Source organism: Myiozetetes cayanensis, unplaced genomic scaffold (assembly GCF_022539395.1).
Source record: "Myiozetetes cayanensis isolate MyiCay16 unplaced genomic scaffold, myiCay2020 scf14, whole genome shotgun sequence".
NCBI lineage: Eukaryota > Metazoa > Chordata > Aves > Passeriformes > Tyrannidae > Myiozetetes > Myiozetetes cayanensis.
The window spans coordinates 2,661,274-2,679,914 of NW_026087048.1; the positions used below are offsets into that span (position 1 = coordinate 2,661,274).

At 41.6% G+C, this 18,641-nt stretch overlaps 1 protein-coding gene across 1 annotated transcript in view; it reads right to left on the reverse strand.

Moving 5' to 3' along the window:
• Positions 1–18,641, reverse strand: part of ETFA (electron transfer flavoprotein subunit alpha) — a 28,497-nt gene that overhangs the window by 1,625 nt on the left and 8,231 nt on the right. Inside the window, exons 5-10 of the mRNA XM_050309786.1 lie at positions 17,576–17,675; positions 16,202–16,312; positions 15,018–15,119; positions 14,108–14,176; positions 13,078–13,160; positions 2,469–2,534 (exon numbers count right to left, since the gene is read on the reverse strand). Coding sequence (XP_050165743.1) covers positions 2,469–2,534; positions 13,078–13,160; positions 14,108–14,176; positions 15,018–15,119; positions 16,202–16,312; positions 17,576–17,675 — 531 coding nt within the window. The remainder of the gene's footprint in view (positions 1–2,468; positions 2,535–13,077; positions 13,161–14,107; positions 14,177–15,017; positions 15,120–16,201; positions 16,313–17,575; positions 17,676–18,641) is intronic.

The window sequence follows — 18,641 nt, forward strand, 5'->3', positions numbered from 1 at the left end:
AGCAGCTCATAGAAGGAGCCTCACACCAAGGCAGGGCCCAAAGCACAGCGCTCCAGTCCTGCCTGCCCACCTGAGGCACTCCCAGGCCATGCCCAGGGAGCAGAACTTCACCTGTCACTGTTTTACTCCTCCACTCAAAGTACTTGTCCAGCAAAATCACTGGCTCAGTAGCAGAGGTGCACTGGTAGGAACTCAGAAGGTTACAAATCCTGAGATTCCAGGCCCACAGAACTGTTGTTTCTTCACAGGTTGTTTGTACCCTGTAAAGATCCCACATGGCAGCAGGCAGTGCCCACAGCCCCCTGCCCAGCTCCCAGCCAAGGCCCTGCAGGTCCTGCAGCAACACTGCCCTGAAATGTTTGTCCCAAAGCTGCAGTGCAGGAAACAAATCCAGGCTGTGATCCCCGAGGTATTGTCAGTAAAGACTTTTCTCTGACCCTGCTGAGGCCCTGCCATGGCTGGCAGAACCATCCCCGGGGTCAGTGCTGAGGGTTGGCCCAGGCCAGCAGTCAGTGCCACCCCAGGAGCTGCCAGCTCTGCTCGTGGCACAACACCCACGGCTTGCAAACCCACTGAAGCTTTAGTTGGGCATCCTGGGCCATCCTCTGCCTCCTTTGGCTGAAGTAACTTTTCAGTAAGATCTGGTTCCCTACCTCATTGTTCACTCAGACTTTAAGCAGCAAGAGCATCACCTTGCTCACAACAGAACTTTGTGAGTTAAATCTCTCAGAAAGAACAGATACAGGAACTGTCTCATGGGGGAATTGGAAATAAGGAAAGAAAGCACCAGCGATTCTCCAGGTCTCCTCAAAAGGTGCATTTTCTACCTTGCTGTAAAGAACAAATAAATTATACATTTCACTTGGTAGAAAGCATCTGACTGCTTTGGAAAACGTCTCCTGAAGTGTACAAGTTCACAATGCCAGATAATTCAGAGTGCTGAGGGAGGATGGGGGACACTCCAGAGCTCCCAGGCTGCATAATGCTTTGTTTGTGAAAACTGGATCTTTTCCATAACTACCCCATCTATATCCTTCAGCTAAAAGGAAGGCAGAATGCATTCCAAACACAAGTAATTAAATCTGACTTTTACAACACATACATTTGTTTATGAGATATGGGAGAAATGGGAAGTGTTAAGTATGCATCTCATATTGGCAAATTTATTCTGTTCTTATTCCCTATAAGAAAACATCTCAAAATATCAAACATGGCATTAGAAAGGCCAAAAAAATTCTGATTTTGCTGTTGTAGTTCAGGACAATATTACTGCTCAATATTATATCAAAGGAAATTCTGGCACATCAAGTAAGAAGTTCCCAGTGTTGCTGGCAGTCTTAACTGAGAGAAGGCAGGAGATGAACACAAACAGGGTCAGATCAAGTCTGAAGCAGCTTTAAATACCCAGTTCCCACAGTGCCAGGAGGAGACTCCACAGCAGCCCTGCTCTGCTGAGAGCAGAGACAGGCACAGACACTGTCACCCACCCTCCTCCTCCCTGCCCAGCATCCACCCTTACATCTCAAAGGTTGGTGGTTTTGCCTCCACTGTAAACTGATGCAAACACCACCTGAGTCTCTGCTTCCAGAAGGTTGAGGCCCCAAACGCAGCTTATTTGACTTTCTCCCCACAAATATTTCAGTAATAAATGGGAAAAAAATTTTTATGAAAGCAGAGATCATCCTACCCACAGGCTGGTTTGTGAGGACAGTTATCTGTCACAAACTCGCTGGTCTGTCACTGGTTGAACATAAGGAACTACCTGCAAAGTTTTGTGACCCTTTTCCTCAGCTTTATGAGTTAATCAAAGTTATTGGCTAATTTCATTCACTGGAAATAGAAAAAAAACACCAACATATCCTCTTTTAAAATTCCTGTGGGGATGCAGGACATGCTCCAGTTTCTGATGTCTGACATTGGATAATATAAATCAGCAGGTAACTCTGCTCCTCTTTCCAAACACTGCACTGTAGACCAAACTGGCAATTCCAATTTTGGATTATTTGCTTTGGCAACTAATGAGTTAAACCTTTTAAAGTTTTACTGCCATTTTATAATAGGTTTCCATTTGAATGGCTAAATGCAGGAATGTCAGAGACATCTTTTACTTTATGGAATAGTAAGTTCATAATTCAAATTGCACATTGTTATGCATGAATTAATATGTCATACTCTGGAATAAAGGCAAATGGAACTATTGTATAGAATTCAGGCATACGTGGTTTGGGTTGGTTTTGTTTTTTAACAAATTCAATTAGCTGCTTCTACTTATCACTTTGGGTTGTAGTGCAAAGGTGTGAGATGTTTTGCCACATTATTTTTTGTCAAAGTGTGTTTTAAAGCAGCAGAGAAATTGGCAATTCTAAACATTTAAAAAAAGTTGGAAAACCATGCAAAGCGCTGATGCAACAGCAAGGAAGTCATTTCCTCCCTCAAAAATCTCTTCTAGCACATCCACCGTTATTTACCTTGCTGTCTTTCATTCCAGCCAAGTGTTGGATTGCTCCAGATATTCCCACGGCAATATAAAGTTCCTGGAAGGAAACAAAAGAGAGGCACTTTTGGTACCCAGGACACAGTTTCAGTAAAACACAAACCCTCACAAACCCTGCTTACAGTCAATGACCTGCAGCAGTTTTTACATTACAGTGCTTTTCAGAACTGAGGGCAGCTGATAACTGGTTCCCTTCCCCACCTGGGGATCCAGTGCAACTACAAGAGGAGAATCCCAAAGAAGCATCCGGCAAAGACACACGAGAGGAAAAAAATATTGAAGAAGTCTGGGTGAAAATCACCCAGCACTGCTCAGCAGGGGACAGGGCAGGGCGTGCTGTCCTGGAGATCCCCACCACAAATGCCAAGGTCACCTACAGATGGATGGTGGATGAGCCCTTCACTAAGACAGAACATAGAGAGCTGAAATTCAGATGTTTACACCTTTAAAAGGTTTCCTGTGTGGCAGGATAAAACACTTCAGGGCTGGTGCATTATTCACTTGTAGGTTCTGTTCTTCACCCCAACCCTCCATGATCACATGCCCTGAAAGTTTCCTTCCCCCAGTCCCTCCCACACAGGAGTACAGAAGCGCTTCCCAGGTACACCAACAACATCTTTACACCTCGGGGCTCCCAGTTCACATCCAGAGTCTCACATTCAAACCAGATTAAAATGTGCAGGCACACAGATCTGTACTGGCTGTTTTAGTCACAGCAGTGACTCAAAACCATCCTTTCTGTAATCTATCCAAAACCAAGAGTATTTCAGTTCCCTGACAGCTTTCCCACCACCACCAGTGCAAGCAGCAGTCACAGCTGTGCAGTTCAGCTAACGAAGATTACAGAAGAAAACCAAAGGAAGTACTTTTCACCAACAATAACAGAAAACTAGCACACAAAATTAATTAAGGGCTCATCTGTCTAAACCAATTAAAAGGTGGTACTTTGCACACGACTAGAAAAGACACAACCTCCAATAATAACAATTTCTCTTTTAAAAACACCAAGGCTAGTCCATGTTTAAGAACATACAGATCTAACTCAAGAAATTATTCTGGGGGCCAGGAGGGTAAGAGGGTCAAAAAGAAAAAGAATCTTACTGCAGCTGAAGGTGGGCACTGCAGTGAAGTGGCTTTAACAGGCACAGACCCACAGAGGAGGCTGCAAACCAAGGTGTTCTAATCCAGACCACGCAGACTGTTCTGCCATCCAGGCCTGAGAGTCATTACAGCAATTAAAGGCAGAAAGATGATTGCTTTCTGATGTTTCTGCAGCTACAGATTTCACCTGTTATTATTGGGGTTTTTAATAGGAATAGATAAATAAAAACTGTGACTTCTTCTAGGCTTTAACAAACTCTCCTGTAAAAACTGAAGGGGAGAGAAAACAGCAGGAACAAAGTATTTCCTATGAAAAAGGCTTCCTTTGAAACTGAAACACAGAATTTAGTTCATGCATTTCCACAAAACCACACAGCTGTTGAACACACTCAGAAACTCCTCAACCTCTGTAGGTTTTTACCGAGTGGATTAATATTGGAGGTCAATCCACTTTAACCACAGCTGCAAGGTAACATAATATGTCCATATAAGAACTTATGGTAAGAATGTAATATTTTAATTATACCAAATAAAAGAACAGATGTTACAGGAGAAATTATTCTAACATCATACTGTCTTTAATACAAGCTCTTTTTAAAGACACATTACTGTAATTTGATTTTTTTTCAGAGCAATTCATTAAGTGCCAGTCATCCAGACTACCAGATACTCTTATCAGTCTGCTTAACATTGTGAAGTTCAGCCTTTGGAAAGAATCCAGCTACCCAGGAGCCAGATGCCTATGAATATATTCTATTAAAACATCTCAGAAAGACAAGGATGTTTCATTAAAAGGACATTTGTAAATCACCAGGCTTGTCTAAAAATCATTTATTATGCATCTAAGCCATGCCCTTCTAGGTTATGTGCCTTTGGCTCCCTGGTTCAGACAACTGGTCCCTCCAGTTGGCTCTAGCACTGATGGGAGATCACCTCAGCACAGGGCAGAATGGTTCTTATCAACAGCTCTGTACTGCAAAGAGACACGACTGCTTAAATACTAATTCTAATCTACAGTTCAGCAGGAGGGACACGAAGGACCCACAAGGGCTGGATGACAAAGATTCAGGTCTGCTGAGGAGCAAATTCAGAGTCATGCAGGGATGTCACAAAGGACTGGGAAATTCGAATCTCTAAGTTATTTTCAGAGTAATACCCTTGCTTTGATGTTTTCCCTGAAATCACCACCTCCTGTCCCGCCTTTTGCCAGTCCTGTCATTGCTCCTGTGTTGGTGTTCCACGTCTGAGCCGGGACTGTGGCCCCAGGCACCACTGAGGGAGGGAGGGAGGGACAAAGGAAGCAGGTGGGTCCCACAGAGTCCCTTCCACTGCACAAGGTGACACATCTGCCATCGCAGAGAGCGTGTGAAGGCCTGGAAGGAGCCCTCAGTCCTTGAGAGCCCATCTGGGCAGGAGCCCCACACCAAGGCACTCAACAGCACAAAGCAGGGTCTGGATCACACCTCTCAGGGGCCAAACATGGCTCTGCACCAGCTCCAAGTGCCAGCTTTTTGGAGCCCTGGAAGCTGCTCTAATTACTGCTGGCAGGCAGCTGATCCACAGCCCACAGTTACAGGCATTTACATCAAAGTCTAGGACATGGAGTGGTGTTTGTGTGTGCTGTGCACAGGCAGGTTTTCACTGAAGGGCTGCTGCCAGCACTGTCCCACAGGAGAGTGGGTAACAAAACAGCATGGGGATTCCACACCAAGGGGCTCACTGCACTGCCTGACACAAATGAACTTCCAAGAGAAAGTTTTGGTGGTGTAAAGGGCAGGGCATCAGGTTAGACAATTGCCTTGCCTTGCAGTATCTTCATTTTACACTGGTAAATCGTTACTGTACACGAATCACAGCCATGCCACAACTTTTTTTCTGAAGTGGCTGGCAGACATCAGCACAGGGGAAGGGACAGCAGAGGACAGAGCTGCCAGCAGGGAGGAGCAGAATGCAGGGAACACACAGCACAGGAAGCTGAATGGACCAAAGAGCCTAAAAGCAGAGGGGAAGGAGGCACCCTCAGGAGGCACCAACGCTCCCAGATGTGCTGCTGCAGGAAGGGCTTGCCCAGTAGTGGGAAGATGTGGAGATGGGGGCACCAGCACCCAGGAGACCTCTCACAGTGGCTACAGCAGCAGCCCCAGGTGATTCTGCCAGCAAACTGGCACTGAGGTCAGAAGTGCTTTAATTTGGCCACACAATATCCCCCCCAGTGGCAGCCAGGACCCTGACAGAGGCCTCCAGGTTTGTAAGCACAGATCTGCGTCACAACCACCCTAAAAAGAAACACAACTCCGACTCCCAGATTTATCCTCTTCAAAGACAAGATTCCAAATCAAGAATCCAGCTCCTCTGTTGCTAGTTAAAGTATTCATCCAGCCTTACCATTGTCATTTTCATTGAAAAACTGTATGTCTTACAGAGTCATTGCATGCTAATCATTAAAATGCAAAAAAGCCTCCTCAGTCGTTCCCTAAACCCTATTTCTGCTTCAAACACACCCAACTGCACTCCTGGCTCCAGAATCCATGCAGCCAGTTTGGATAAATGCACAAGAGAGCTCTATGTGGATGATTATAATTACCACTCTACCAGAGCAGTTATTTTCCTGTGCACACAGACTCTTCCAATTATTTATAGAATAATTTGTGGCACATGATATTACTTCATTTATGCTTATGAGAATATTTAAATGCGCCTGAGGCTGTCTTGGGGCAGTTGAGGGACACGTGCTCAAGAGAAGAACGAGAACAGTTTTTGCTGCAGCTCTCAGAGCTTTTGGAGGCTGCTGTGGCAGAGCTCAGAGCAGCCACAGGTGCACCCCAAGCTGAGGCAGCCACTTTGCAAGCATGTCCTCAGTTCCTATTGATTTTTATGACAATTTTTGAATTATGCTGAAAACCTTCAGCACACATCAATTTATCATCCTACCAGTGGCATGCTTTTAAACAGGCCGGTTTAATAAACCCCTCTGGCACACATGCTCTTTTTAAAGGCAGCTCAGATATTTTATTTTCTCTGTAAGAGCGAAAGGACAATGAAATTAGAAAGAAATCTTTGTGACGAAAATTGCTTCGTACAAGAGATTCCTTCCAATTACAAGCTATTAACCCAATAAAATATTTTCTGCCTTGACACTGGTTCCTCTGTATTACACTGTATATCAAAACAATTCTCCAGCAGGTACTGCTTTGATGCAGTTCCATTCAAGAGGCACACATTAGTAAACTGCAGCCCAGCTACAGTTTCTTTTCCACTTTAAGAACCTTTGATCAGCCAGGCTGTGTAATTACTCTTAAGCGTGGTTAGGGTGTCTGCTGGAGTGCAGGGCAATACAGCAATTTTTTTTTCCCCCCTCTCTCCAGGGAAAAGCACATCAATTGCTTTCAGCTAAATGCACTCACATATGAATATTTTAGTACAATTTAATGTTTCTGCACCAACCCCAGAGGAGCAGAGCATCAATTTGTGAACATAGTTTTCTTGGAGTTAAAAGCTGCACTGGATAATGCAGGATGAAAGGGGTTGTCAATCCTTAGCTTTTTAGCAAGTCGGAGAAACACAGTCTGTAAATTCAGTCCCAGCTGCATACAAACAGCTCTCTAAAGTTATAAAGCTACTTTTCAACAATAGTGAATTATCAGAGGAGATATTCCACAAACAATTTCCCAGGCATGGTCAGCTTTCCCAGCGCTATTCCCATCTGCTGGCTGCCCAACAGCCTCAACCGTTTATACAGTGCAAACCTAAAGCCCAAAGAACACATTCCTACAAAGCAGAGAGCTGAGGGCAGGAGAAATTATGAAATTATGTACCGTGGTTTTGAAGAGAGAAGCTCTGGTATCTCAATATTCCCTTGTATGTGTAACAAATGAGGGTGTAATTAGGATCTTCTCACCGATAAGCAAGGAGTAGAACATCTTTTAAGTGAGTACAATCAAGATGAGAGGAGTGACACTTCTCATGAAGGTGAGAGAATTAATTAGTTCATTGTTAGTAATTTTAGGTAAGAGGCAGAGAACAAAAAAAGGAACAAAATACTGGAATAAAATACCCCTTGTTTTACTTTCCCTACACTTCCTCACAAAAGAGTGAAAGGAAACGACAGATAAGCAAACCTGAGCAAGAAAAGGATCCCTAAGAAAGTGATGGGAAGTAACACCCAAGAGCAGTTAGCACCCACTTTATATGCAAAGGAACCAGGAGTCACCCACGAATTTTAGAAAAAACAAGCCCAGGCTGGGTGGAGTGTTTGCTTTGCCACCAAATACAAAGAGAAACAAAATACAGGAATTATGTAAATGATGTGATACTGTCTGTGGTACTGATGTGATACTACTCCCAAAGCACGGTGATGACTACTTAGTGCTAAAATGCCACTCACTGCAGTGAAAGGGGTGCCTGGTAAGATACTGAGGCACAGAGAGGCTGAGAAAGCATCCCAACGTCTTGCAGAAGAGGTGGAGCAACAATAATTCCACTGCTCTTCCACAGCTTTGGTGCCTTTTAAATGAGCCAACGTCTCACTCTTCAGCATCTCACCTGAAGCTGCTGCACCTCTAACATGCTTCTTTTCCCCTCATTATTACTGTCAATTCCTGACAGTTGTAAATCTGCCTCCCTTTTGAAGTTCCTGCAACCTATTACAGCCAGAGAGACACTCATGTATGAAGCTGAAGCTTGAGCAGTGAAGCCAAGCAGTTTCCTCCTGGCAATCACATCAGAACTCCACTGAATTCCCATCTGCCTTCCCCACCCGAGGTTTCTCAGCACACACACCTGCCTTCTGTGCAATCATATCACACTCCCAGCACAATCATTTAACCCGGTGTCAATTATTGCTACATCACATATTTCCTAACTTGTGCCTTCCCGGGTTTTCCATCTCAGTTTCTTGTCATCTGTTAGAGCCTCGTGCCCAACGCTGAGAGTAACAAGACAGCAGCAACTGAGCACCTAAAAAAACAAAGGCATCCTGCCAGCTGGGAAAACCTACAAGGAAAACTAAGACAGTTATTTGGCCCTGAAAGAACAGAGACTTCGGAGGAAAATAAATTTTAGAAGAGTGAACATTTAAACTCTGAAGAGATTAAACCAGAAGGACGCCTTTCAAGCAGCAGCAGCAGCAGATCCTCCACAAGGTCAGAGGATAACTAAATGAACAGCCTAAAATCACACACACTCGCCAAAAAAAGCAACTCTCGGTGCCATTGAGGTTTTGGCTGTTTGCTGGAGGCAAGAAGTTGAGAGAGAGATGATGCCAGTACAGCCCCATCCTCCTTCCAAAGCTGAAGGGAGAGTATAATTAATCAGAACAGGACACAAGGGAAAACCCGGGAAAACCCGGATACAGGCTGGGTGTCCAGAGACAGGTGCCTCATGCACTGCAGAGAGTGCAGGATTTCCCACCTGGATCAGAACTTTTTTTGCTTAAATAGCAGACAAATGACACAAGCTGCCTGAGAAAGAGTACATACTACTTGGCATGTCAGAAAAGTCACTAATTACACAATAACTGGGTAAGGAAAGCTAATATCGAACTAATAAATGAAGCGTTCACATTCCATTTACAAAAGTTTTAAATAACTGAAAAAACCACATTTTTTACTTTCTTCCTTCTCGTCCTCCTTTTTGTTCTTGTTTCTTTCTTTTTTTGTGAACATGAGAGAAAGAACTAGGAAGATTTTTACTGTGAAAACAAACACCCCTGACTATCTGAAATTTCTTATCTAAAAATAGCAGTTGCTCTGGGGTGGTGGTGGGAGCTTTGGATTGTGCAGGGAATTTAGTATTTTCTAACTGGATATACTTAACTATTATTTAATAGTAGACACTCATGGGAAGGATATTTTCATCCAAAATCAGCTAATTTGAACATTCTTACAAGGGTTTTTTTCTTAAACAGAAACTACATACAGTGCTTCATCTGAGAACTGAATTTCATTTTTCTGCAGAACACCTGCATATCAGAAACAGTGGAAAACAACTGGTTTCTAATTTTAAAAAATATGCTAAAATGGTTGTCACTGATTAAAGACACTGAACATACTAAACTGTTTTTTTCATTAGGAAGGTAACATTTTATACTTTAATACATCCACTTATGCCTAAAAATTTCCTTCCTTCCACCTCATCAAATAATACAAATCAGCCTTCTCTTTCGTAAGACAGAATGTTCAAATAGGAGCTGCAATCACTTGAAATCAATAGGTTAAAAAAAGCTGCAAACAGAAGCAAAAATAATACACTGAACACTTTAACTGGAATAAAATTGTACAAGAGAAAAAATTAGCAAAGAAACCCCAGCAATCTACATAACTACCAACATGAACAAGACCTGGAAGTTTAGTGATCCGAGGCTATTTTGGAAGAGAGATGTAGAATGAAGTGTCAGACAGAGAGAAGGTGAAGTCTGTACTCCTTAATCAACTGCATTCTCCCATCACTTCAGCAAAATGACCTGCAATTGTTCTGTGAGTGGCAGGGTGTTGTATTAATAGCTGGGGATTTGGGGAGAGCTGCTGTGGCTGCATCAGGTTCTCGTGTCCTGTGATGCACTGGCTGGGCTGCATCTTAAAAACTGAAGCCAGTCACAGTATTACTGGAGGACCAACGACCAAAATTACCCTTCCTTCCCCCAGATCTACAGTCAGAGACACAGAGGAAGAATTAAGCAGACCTTTTAGACTATTATCTTCTTCGCCAGCGATGAGCACAGCAATACTTGCCAGCAGTCACACAGAACAAGCAGGAGAGGCACCTCCCCTCTTCCTGAGCTTGGAACTAACCCTTTTCCCTCTGCAGCCTCAAAACTGACCCAATTCCAGAGTCCTTTAAAAACAATGCATTCCAGCCCTCCACTGAGACCGGGCAAGAGCCTATTAATAGAAGGGTAAGAGCAGGCGCTGCGATCCTTTCCCATCAGGAAGGAGCAGCTGCACGGGAGAGCAGCCGGGGCTCCAAACACACCAGTTTTCCACATCCGAGACTCTTCCCCTGCTTAAAAAACCCACGCACACCCACAAGGGCACCGTGTCAGCTGGAGCCCCAAACTGCACACAGAAGTGGGGTCTCAGAGGATATAACTGATCAAAGGACAAACCTGCTTTGCAGTTCTCCAGATAGAACATCACAAGGTCTCCCCGAACTATTGGTGCCAAGCACATACAGGAAAAAAGCAGCATCTTCTGAGAACTGTTAAAATACCCAGTGTCATCCTGACCTGATCAAAAAAAGCTCAGCTCTACTCCTTCAAGTCAACTCTATCTTCCACTGCACAGAATAATTTTCTAGCTAAAGTACCAAAAAGACAGTGAAGTAGAATTAGGAATGTTAAATTAAGAATTTGCAGCTTTCAGCTGCCTCATATTTAAGATGCCTATCCAGCACACTGAAAAATTAGTTCTAGTCAGCAATATTGTGGGCTTAGCATCAATTCAACCTGCACTTCCATTACAATTAACATCTAACATTTTCTATACTTCTAAACCACTGTATGCTGTCCTTGCATGTATTTTAAGATCCCAATGAAATATCCAAACGATTTGAAAGAAGGGTCATGTAGTTTTCAGTACTCTGCACAACTCACTGTTTAATAAATATTTGTTAAGAAGGGAGATGAGAGAAAAATGCCATCAGCCCTGCTGACAAACAGATGCAGCACCACACAACTGTGCCAGTTCAGATCATTTATTGACACAGCAGTTAAACATTCAGTCGTCAGTCCTGACTGACTAATGGCTGTTCCAACAGCCCTCTAGAAGATGACAATGACAACACTGATGTGATCCTGTGCTGTGGCTGGATGTTCTTAGGACTTTCACATGTCGCTATGGGCCATCTGTGGCAAAATACAGCATTGTATCTTCATCAAAAACTAGCCTTTTTTGTTTCAGCATAATAGTTTATATGCCCTTGACTCTGGAAAGAATGTTTATTGTTGAGCCTTGAGACACACAAACCAGAGCTGAGCTGTCTTCAAATTAGTATTCTCCACCTCATTAATGGATATCTGGGCAGTGGAGAACTAAGGATGGTCAGCCTCATCTCATGCCCTCTCAAAATACACAGTAAAATGACACTTGGCTTATACCCTGGGTAAGCAGAAAGAGTTTGGGTTGCATTTATAATCTGCAGAGTTTGTTATCAATATTGTAGAAGGACACACTCTGCAAACAGGGAGACTTTGTCTTATCAATAAGTCTACTTCTCAGAAGCTATTTTTTGCAGAAGTTGGTTATCATACAGACTTAGAGGTTATTTACAACAGCACACCTAGAAATAGCTCCACTTTAGCCCCACAGGGTTATCCTCAGATGGCCTCTGGTGAGGACTTCAAAAAAAAAAAGGCAGCAAACATCCTTATCCACTGTTCAATACAGAAGGAATCAGGAGCACAAAGCATCTTCTTTAAGAAAACACAGCAGGCAGAACTGCCAACAGACTCCAGGAATCACAGGTTCATGTCTGATATCCAAGTACTGCTCTCCCTTGACAGATGAATTACTAGCAAATTAATGGTCAGGGTTTGAATTTCTTGAATTTGCAGCTCAATGATAGAAAGGCAAAACTTTTCAGATCTTAGCAAGGCTTTGAACAGCTTTTTAATATTATTTAAATTATTACAAATCACTTAATGCAGCAGTTGACATACGAAAAGTTTCTCTACCAAATCCCAGCTCATTCTTCCTTTCTGGTCTCAAGTAACAAGTTGTTCCTTGGTGCCTTCTGTTGTCATACACAGAGAATTGCTTACTGAGAGGCTAAACCTCTTATTGCACTGTGGAGCTCAGGGTACCCCTGACAGATTGCCTCTCAATTGTGTCCTTGGTCACAATTCCCTGCTCATGGCCATGATCATCACACCTCAGAGTGTGCTACTGCACACCCTGCCCCACACTGAGATGAGCTACAGTTGTACCTTCCTATTTACAAACACTCAAGTGCTTTATCTGTCCACTGCTCTCCTCAGGCCATAAACAACAGTGAAAGGAGTCCCAGTTCTCTACAGGACAGAAAGCCCTGCACAGACACAGAAATCAGTTCCCTGTGATATCATCATGCAAAAATAGCAGAACAAGATGTGCAGCAGGTTATTACCCGATATTAAGCCACTCAGTAGAGTAAGGTTGCCAACCTGCAGAGTATTTATCTCTTAAACTTCTTGCACTTTTCATATCTTACCAAAATTTTGCTTAGACTGTACTGCCCTAATCCAGTTACTAGAAGTTTTTAAAAAAATCATCACCTGTAAAAACCCAGAACACACAACTGCCAGAGATCAAGCCGTGGATCAACATAATTTCAAGTTTCTGTTGGCAATGACGTCTCTTAGCATATGGTCAAGTGTCACAGTGGGTACACTCAGATTTTCCTGTTGGGCTCAGTATTAAGGCTCAGCTCACCTCTCAGTGCGTGCTCTGAAGGAAAATGCACACTAGAAGACATCACAGCTCTGGTAGGAGAGACATTTCCATACTTACTGGTGCTACTATTTTGCCCGTCTGTCCAACTTGCAAGTCATTAGGAACAAAGCCAGCGTCAACAGCTGCACGGGAAGCTCCAACTGGTTGAAAGAAAATATTTCCAGTGTTTTCTTTTAAAATATTAGCGAGCCAAATTTCTATCACCATAAAAGCACATGGATTTTACTGAAGAGTCCCACACTCTAAGGGCACGTATTTAGAAACTTCCCTCTTAAAAGCTCTTTTGGTAATCCTTCTCTATACCACTGGCTAAAAACTTCCAAATACTAAGTGCTAATGCACTTCATAAGCAACAGGAAATCCTTACTCCCAGCACCAAAGGGCCATATATTTAAACCCAAGGATTTCAGTCTGGCACATTTCCATTATTTTTTTCTTGTTGCTTTGTCAAGAGGATTTTCCCATAAATGCCTTCCCAAAATGTTCCTTCAAGTTTGAATGGAACATATGTGGCATCTTGTATGGCTGTGAATCTCAGAAGTCGGGCATGGTAAAGAAAAAAATCAAAGTAAACTTAAAAATGTCATATGGACATTTAGTCAATGAAGACACCAATTTAAAAACAAAGCCAGTCATGTGAAATTGCAAATTTATACACTTGTGAAAGCTAAAATTAACGGAGTTAAAACGCTCAAGCTAACAGTTCCCTCCTTCTCTCTCAACCTTTACATAAAATACTTAGCTGAAACATTGTATATGGTTGGTTTGCTCCTATTCCTAAAGGGGTGGTATAAAAAGATGTATGAACAAGGTATCAGCTCTTCAAAGTGAGCTAAGACCACTTTCTGTTTGCAAGCTTCTCTTCTGGAGACTTGAGAAGGCCAGGGAATATTACAATTTAGCATTTTGCTGCATACACAGGCATTTAAATACAGTTGACGAAACTTAATCTATTACTAAACTAAGAGGATTTTAAGAATTTATTTAATACATGAAAATAAAAGACTTCACGTGAACACTGCTTTTAACGTGACATTTTAGAATATAACAAACAGGGTTAAACAGAAACAGAGAAAAACAAGTTTACCTGCAGCATTCAACTGATCCGCGAGGTCATATAACAACTTGAAGTTTTCACCACTCTTCATGCCCCTCCCTTAAAAGTTAAGAACAAAAAAAAAGATCAAGAAGGAAGAACATAACATGCTTTAAGATTTTTTTATTGTCTGTTTCTTTTTTTTTGCTACGTTTATTGCCTATATTTATTTTACTGCCTACTTTCTGTAGCAGTATCTGCGTTTGCAAAGAGTCAAAGACACCATTGCAGAGGGTATTTTTGGAAACATTACCAACCAGTATGTAATACTTGGAGATTTAGCTTTTGTCTTTGTGATTAATATTTTATATGTATAAACCAACACCGCTGTCCTGTTTCCTTCCCACACACAGCACCATGCACAGCGTTCTCCAAAATCACGGAAACAGCATTTTTTTTCTACTAATTTGTGCTCCCTCTGCTGGCTTCAGGTACAAAACTCTGTAGTGGGATAACTAAGGAATCATTTTAGCCATAGGCAATACAGTAAAAATCACAGTCCATCCCTTGATAACTGAGGAGCAGAACACAAACATAATGGGTTTTCAAATCGTTAATGCCACTGCATAATGATGTTTAGACTGCCTGTAATAATTAGAAGTAATTTTAAACGTGATAAATTTCAATCTAATAACACTTCATATTGCTAAAATTTGAAAGGGACTCACCAAACATGACAATGTTCTTACCAAGCCAACCAGCATATGTTAAACTCATGTCCTACCTCCCCACAAAACATACATGTTGAGTGCCTTCCCAGCGGCCCCTATGCCATATTTCAGAATCACATCACAATTTATTTTTTTTTTAATGTATCACATTACAGTGTTCTGCTACAGATATTGTTTAAGGAAGAGATACTTAAATGCATCACAAGAGAGTTTTAAGATTATCTACTCACCACCCGACACCACCGTTTTTGCACTGGTGAGCTCCGGCCGATCGCTTTTTGTCAACTTCTGCTCAATCCACTCGGAGAGACCAACGGGGGGTGGAGGGGTCACTGCATTCATCAGATCAACACAAACACCCACAAGAAAAAATGATAAAGCATGTGTTTTCTACCTTTAAAATCTGAGTTTAAACTGAAAGCAAAGTTTATTCCACAACCGACTCTACTGCAAGCTTTTAACTACTACCAGTAGTGGCTCTGGGTAACAAGCCTCACTCACTACAAGCTGCACTGAAACAAAGTTCTGCTGTATAAACGCTACACAATGACAGGAATCAGCACAAGATGTGTGCTTCTTACTCAGGCAAAGAAGTCACTTAGGTGATGCACTGACAGTGCAATACACTAATCTGAAGTAACATTTCTAACACCCACAGTCAGTAGGAAATACAGGAAGGTTCAGAGGCAGGCTCTCTACATCACAAGAAAAAAGGCCCACAGTGAAAAACAGCAGAAGTGATCAAACAAGGTTGCCCAGAGTGGCTGTGAAGTGTCCACGTGTGGAGATGCTCAAAGCCTGACCAGACACAGTCCTGGGCAACTTCTCCGTGGGGCTGGACTGGATGATCTCTAGAGATCCCCTCCAACCTCAACTACTTTGTCATTCTGTGACTGGATCTCTCTACTGTGAAAGCTACACTGGCTTCATTCAGTAGTAATTTACACTGATATAGTTAAAACTGATCAACAACTGGGTGTTCTCAAGTCAATTTAAACCGCTACTAATTTAGCTTGGTGATGTAATGACCCATCTCAATTGCAATATGATTCAACCACAACTGTGGAGAGCCAGCCACTTTTATTTTTGCTCAGTCTTGTTTTGAAAACCAATCTGGTTATTCAAACAGCTGTAACTTGTCCTTACTTGAAGTTTCAAGATTACAGTGGAAGAAGTTTAAGCAGAGAGTGCAACAAGCACAGATTTCAGCACAATCTCCTCTTCTGGTCAAAGAAGAGGGAGTGGCTGAGCAGGTAATCCATACCAGACATCACTAAACAGTGCAAGTACCTGTACTAAAAGTATAAAGCTAACATTACGACAGTTTGTTTTGACAGATGCTTCTACAAAACATCATGCAGTGAGCAAAACTAACTACTACATGAAATAACAGAATCCCAGAACAAATACTCACACTTTTCTACACTGGCACTGCCACCACTCGCTGGAGCAGCCTCAAACGAAGTTCCCCGTACAGTGAACACTTTAGTTGCTTCATCACACTGCACAGTGCAAAGAATATTTCCTAACAAAGAAGTCACATTGAAAATTTAAAGACAATTATCAGATGTACTGTATTTAAAAAAAAAACAACCAAAAAACAAAAACAAACAAAAAAAAAACCAAAACAAAAAAAAACAAACCCACAATCTAATATCAAAACCACATTCACTGTTGTACTAGAACAGACAACATTCACAAAGGTACTTCCCGAAACTGCAGTTTTAGGTGACTAAAACTTGGCACTTAATAAATACAGATTACAAATACTGTAATTTACTTTTTAGCTCCATGTTTCAGGAGGATCATGACAAATCCTCTGTTTTTAAAGGATACAAAGCATTCAAATCATCTCTTATGGATGAGCTTTTAAATTTCAGAAGGGATAAAAAAACCCAACTTTGAAAATGCCATTCTTAAACATAAAGGATGTCTATAATTCAAAGTAGATCTTTTATCCTGTTGCATGAACTCATCACAACCGAAGACAATGAGGCCTCTCCCAAGTATCTGTGGGATTGTGCTTCTCCCTATAATATAATACAATACTTCACACTGCAGGCTGCAGGGAACACTAAGAGAAAAAAAATGCTGCAACATTTTCCTGAACAAACTATTCATAAACAAAGTCATCTTGAAACTGTGAATTACTGGGAGGCAACTTAGAAGTGCAACCCAAACCCACATTCTGGAAATGCAGCTCAAATGCAATACCATGTTGGTACATGGGGTACAGTCTTGTACTATAAAATTAAGAAGCACAAGCTAAATGAGCTCATATCTAAAATAAAACACAGTGTCAGCCAAGCATTAGAGAAACAAGACTGAAAAAGGAATTACAAATTAAGCCAATTAAATATTATAAATAATTCGTTCAGTGTCTTCATAATTGGAAAAAATAACCCTGTGGTATCTTAAACCAGAACTAATGCTGGTCCTATTAAATACAGCTGGACAATTAACTTCACGTCTTACACTTTGCAAAATCTGATCAGAAGGGCATTAACAAAGAAATCTGTACAAAGGATAGGACCAGATTCTGTTCCTGAAGGTGACAGATCTGGGTGTGACACGCTAGTCCCAAAGCTGCTGGGTTTCCTTGTTTTCTCACACAGGGAGCATCACATCCATCCCCAGGTTTCACCTTTTATGAACCACAGCAATTCAGACTGTGGAGGGAAAAATTCCTATCATTTTCCAAAGGTTCTAACGGCAAGATCACATAGGAAAGTTGGCAGTACTGGGGCCTTTATGGCATGAATACCACCCACCTTTTGTGCTTACCCACCTGCATAGATAGTTCTCACAAAAGTGTCTGGGGACTTAATTTCAATAATGTCAGAAACAGGGGCCACGCCAAGTTTACCAGCCACTCTGGGAATGAGGTTCTAGAAGTTAGAGATGAAAAATTAGCAGAGCAAATGCTAACTAAAATACACATGGTCAGTCAAAGAACACCTGCTGACCCAACTTTAACTTCATATAATGCTGTCTTTAAGTAAAAAGACACAAAGAACTAAGATTTTCATAGGGATTCTCATGTAGCTTTAGCAGCCAAATAAAATCCCATTACTGTAACAACATTAGACATTTTATGAGACTTACTGTAAGTAAACCCTTAATTCAATATCTTAAATTAGGAGGCTTATTTGCTTCAAATAGTTTAAAACTGAATATAGATGCCATTTACTCAGAAAATTGACAATTATGGATTGCTGAGCTCTCAGCACTTTTTGGAAAAAAAAAAAAAAAAAGGTATTTTTGGAAGGTAGTTGCCAGAGACAGTAAGAAAAACCCTGCACTCTTCCCCCAAAAGTCAAAAATTTATTTGTAATATTAAAACATATATTCTCTTGCTTCAAAATTTACCTGAAATTACTTAGCACCTTTACGAGTGGGAAAGAGGAAAAAAAGAGCAGCAAAAATGATGAACAAATCAATGTTAACAAGATGATTGCTTGCTCTTTGTCTGCCTCCTAATCTGGTACAACACAAACGGCCCAGTTCTGAAACCTTCACTCACATGAAGCACTCCAAAATGGCAGTGGAAGCTTTAAAGCAAAAGCTATTAACTTTCACTATGACACTGCAGCTCAAATATTAAAAAAAAAAAAAATTAAAAACCCTAAGACTTAAGGTACATAAAAGATTTTCTCTTAGCAAAAATAGAAGTATCCAGACTGATATTGATTGGAAGTGAAAGTAGTCAGCTGGGAGGCCGATGTCATTATTCATCCCTCATCGGCAGGATTTCTCAAGTACCCTTTCTCTCTAATAATTTGCTGCACCACGATGTTGCCCAGACTGGTAGCACTGAGCCTCTCCATCTACTTAAAAACATATTCCTTAAGAAA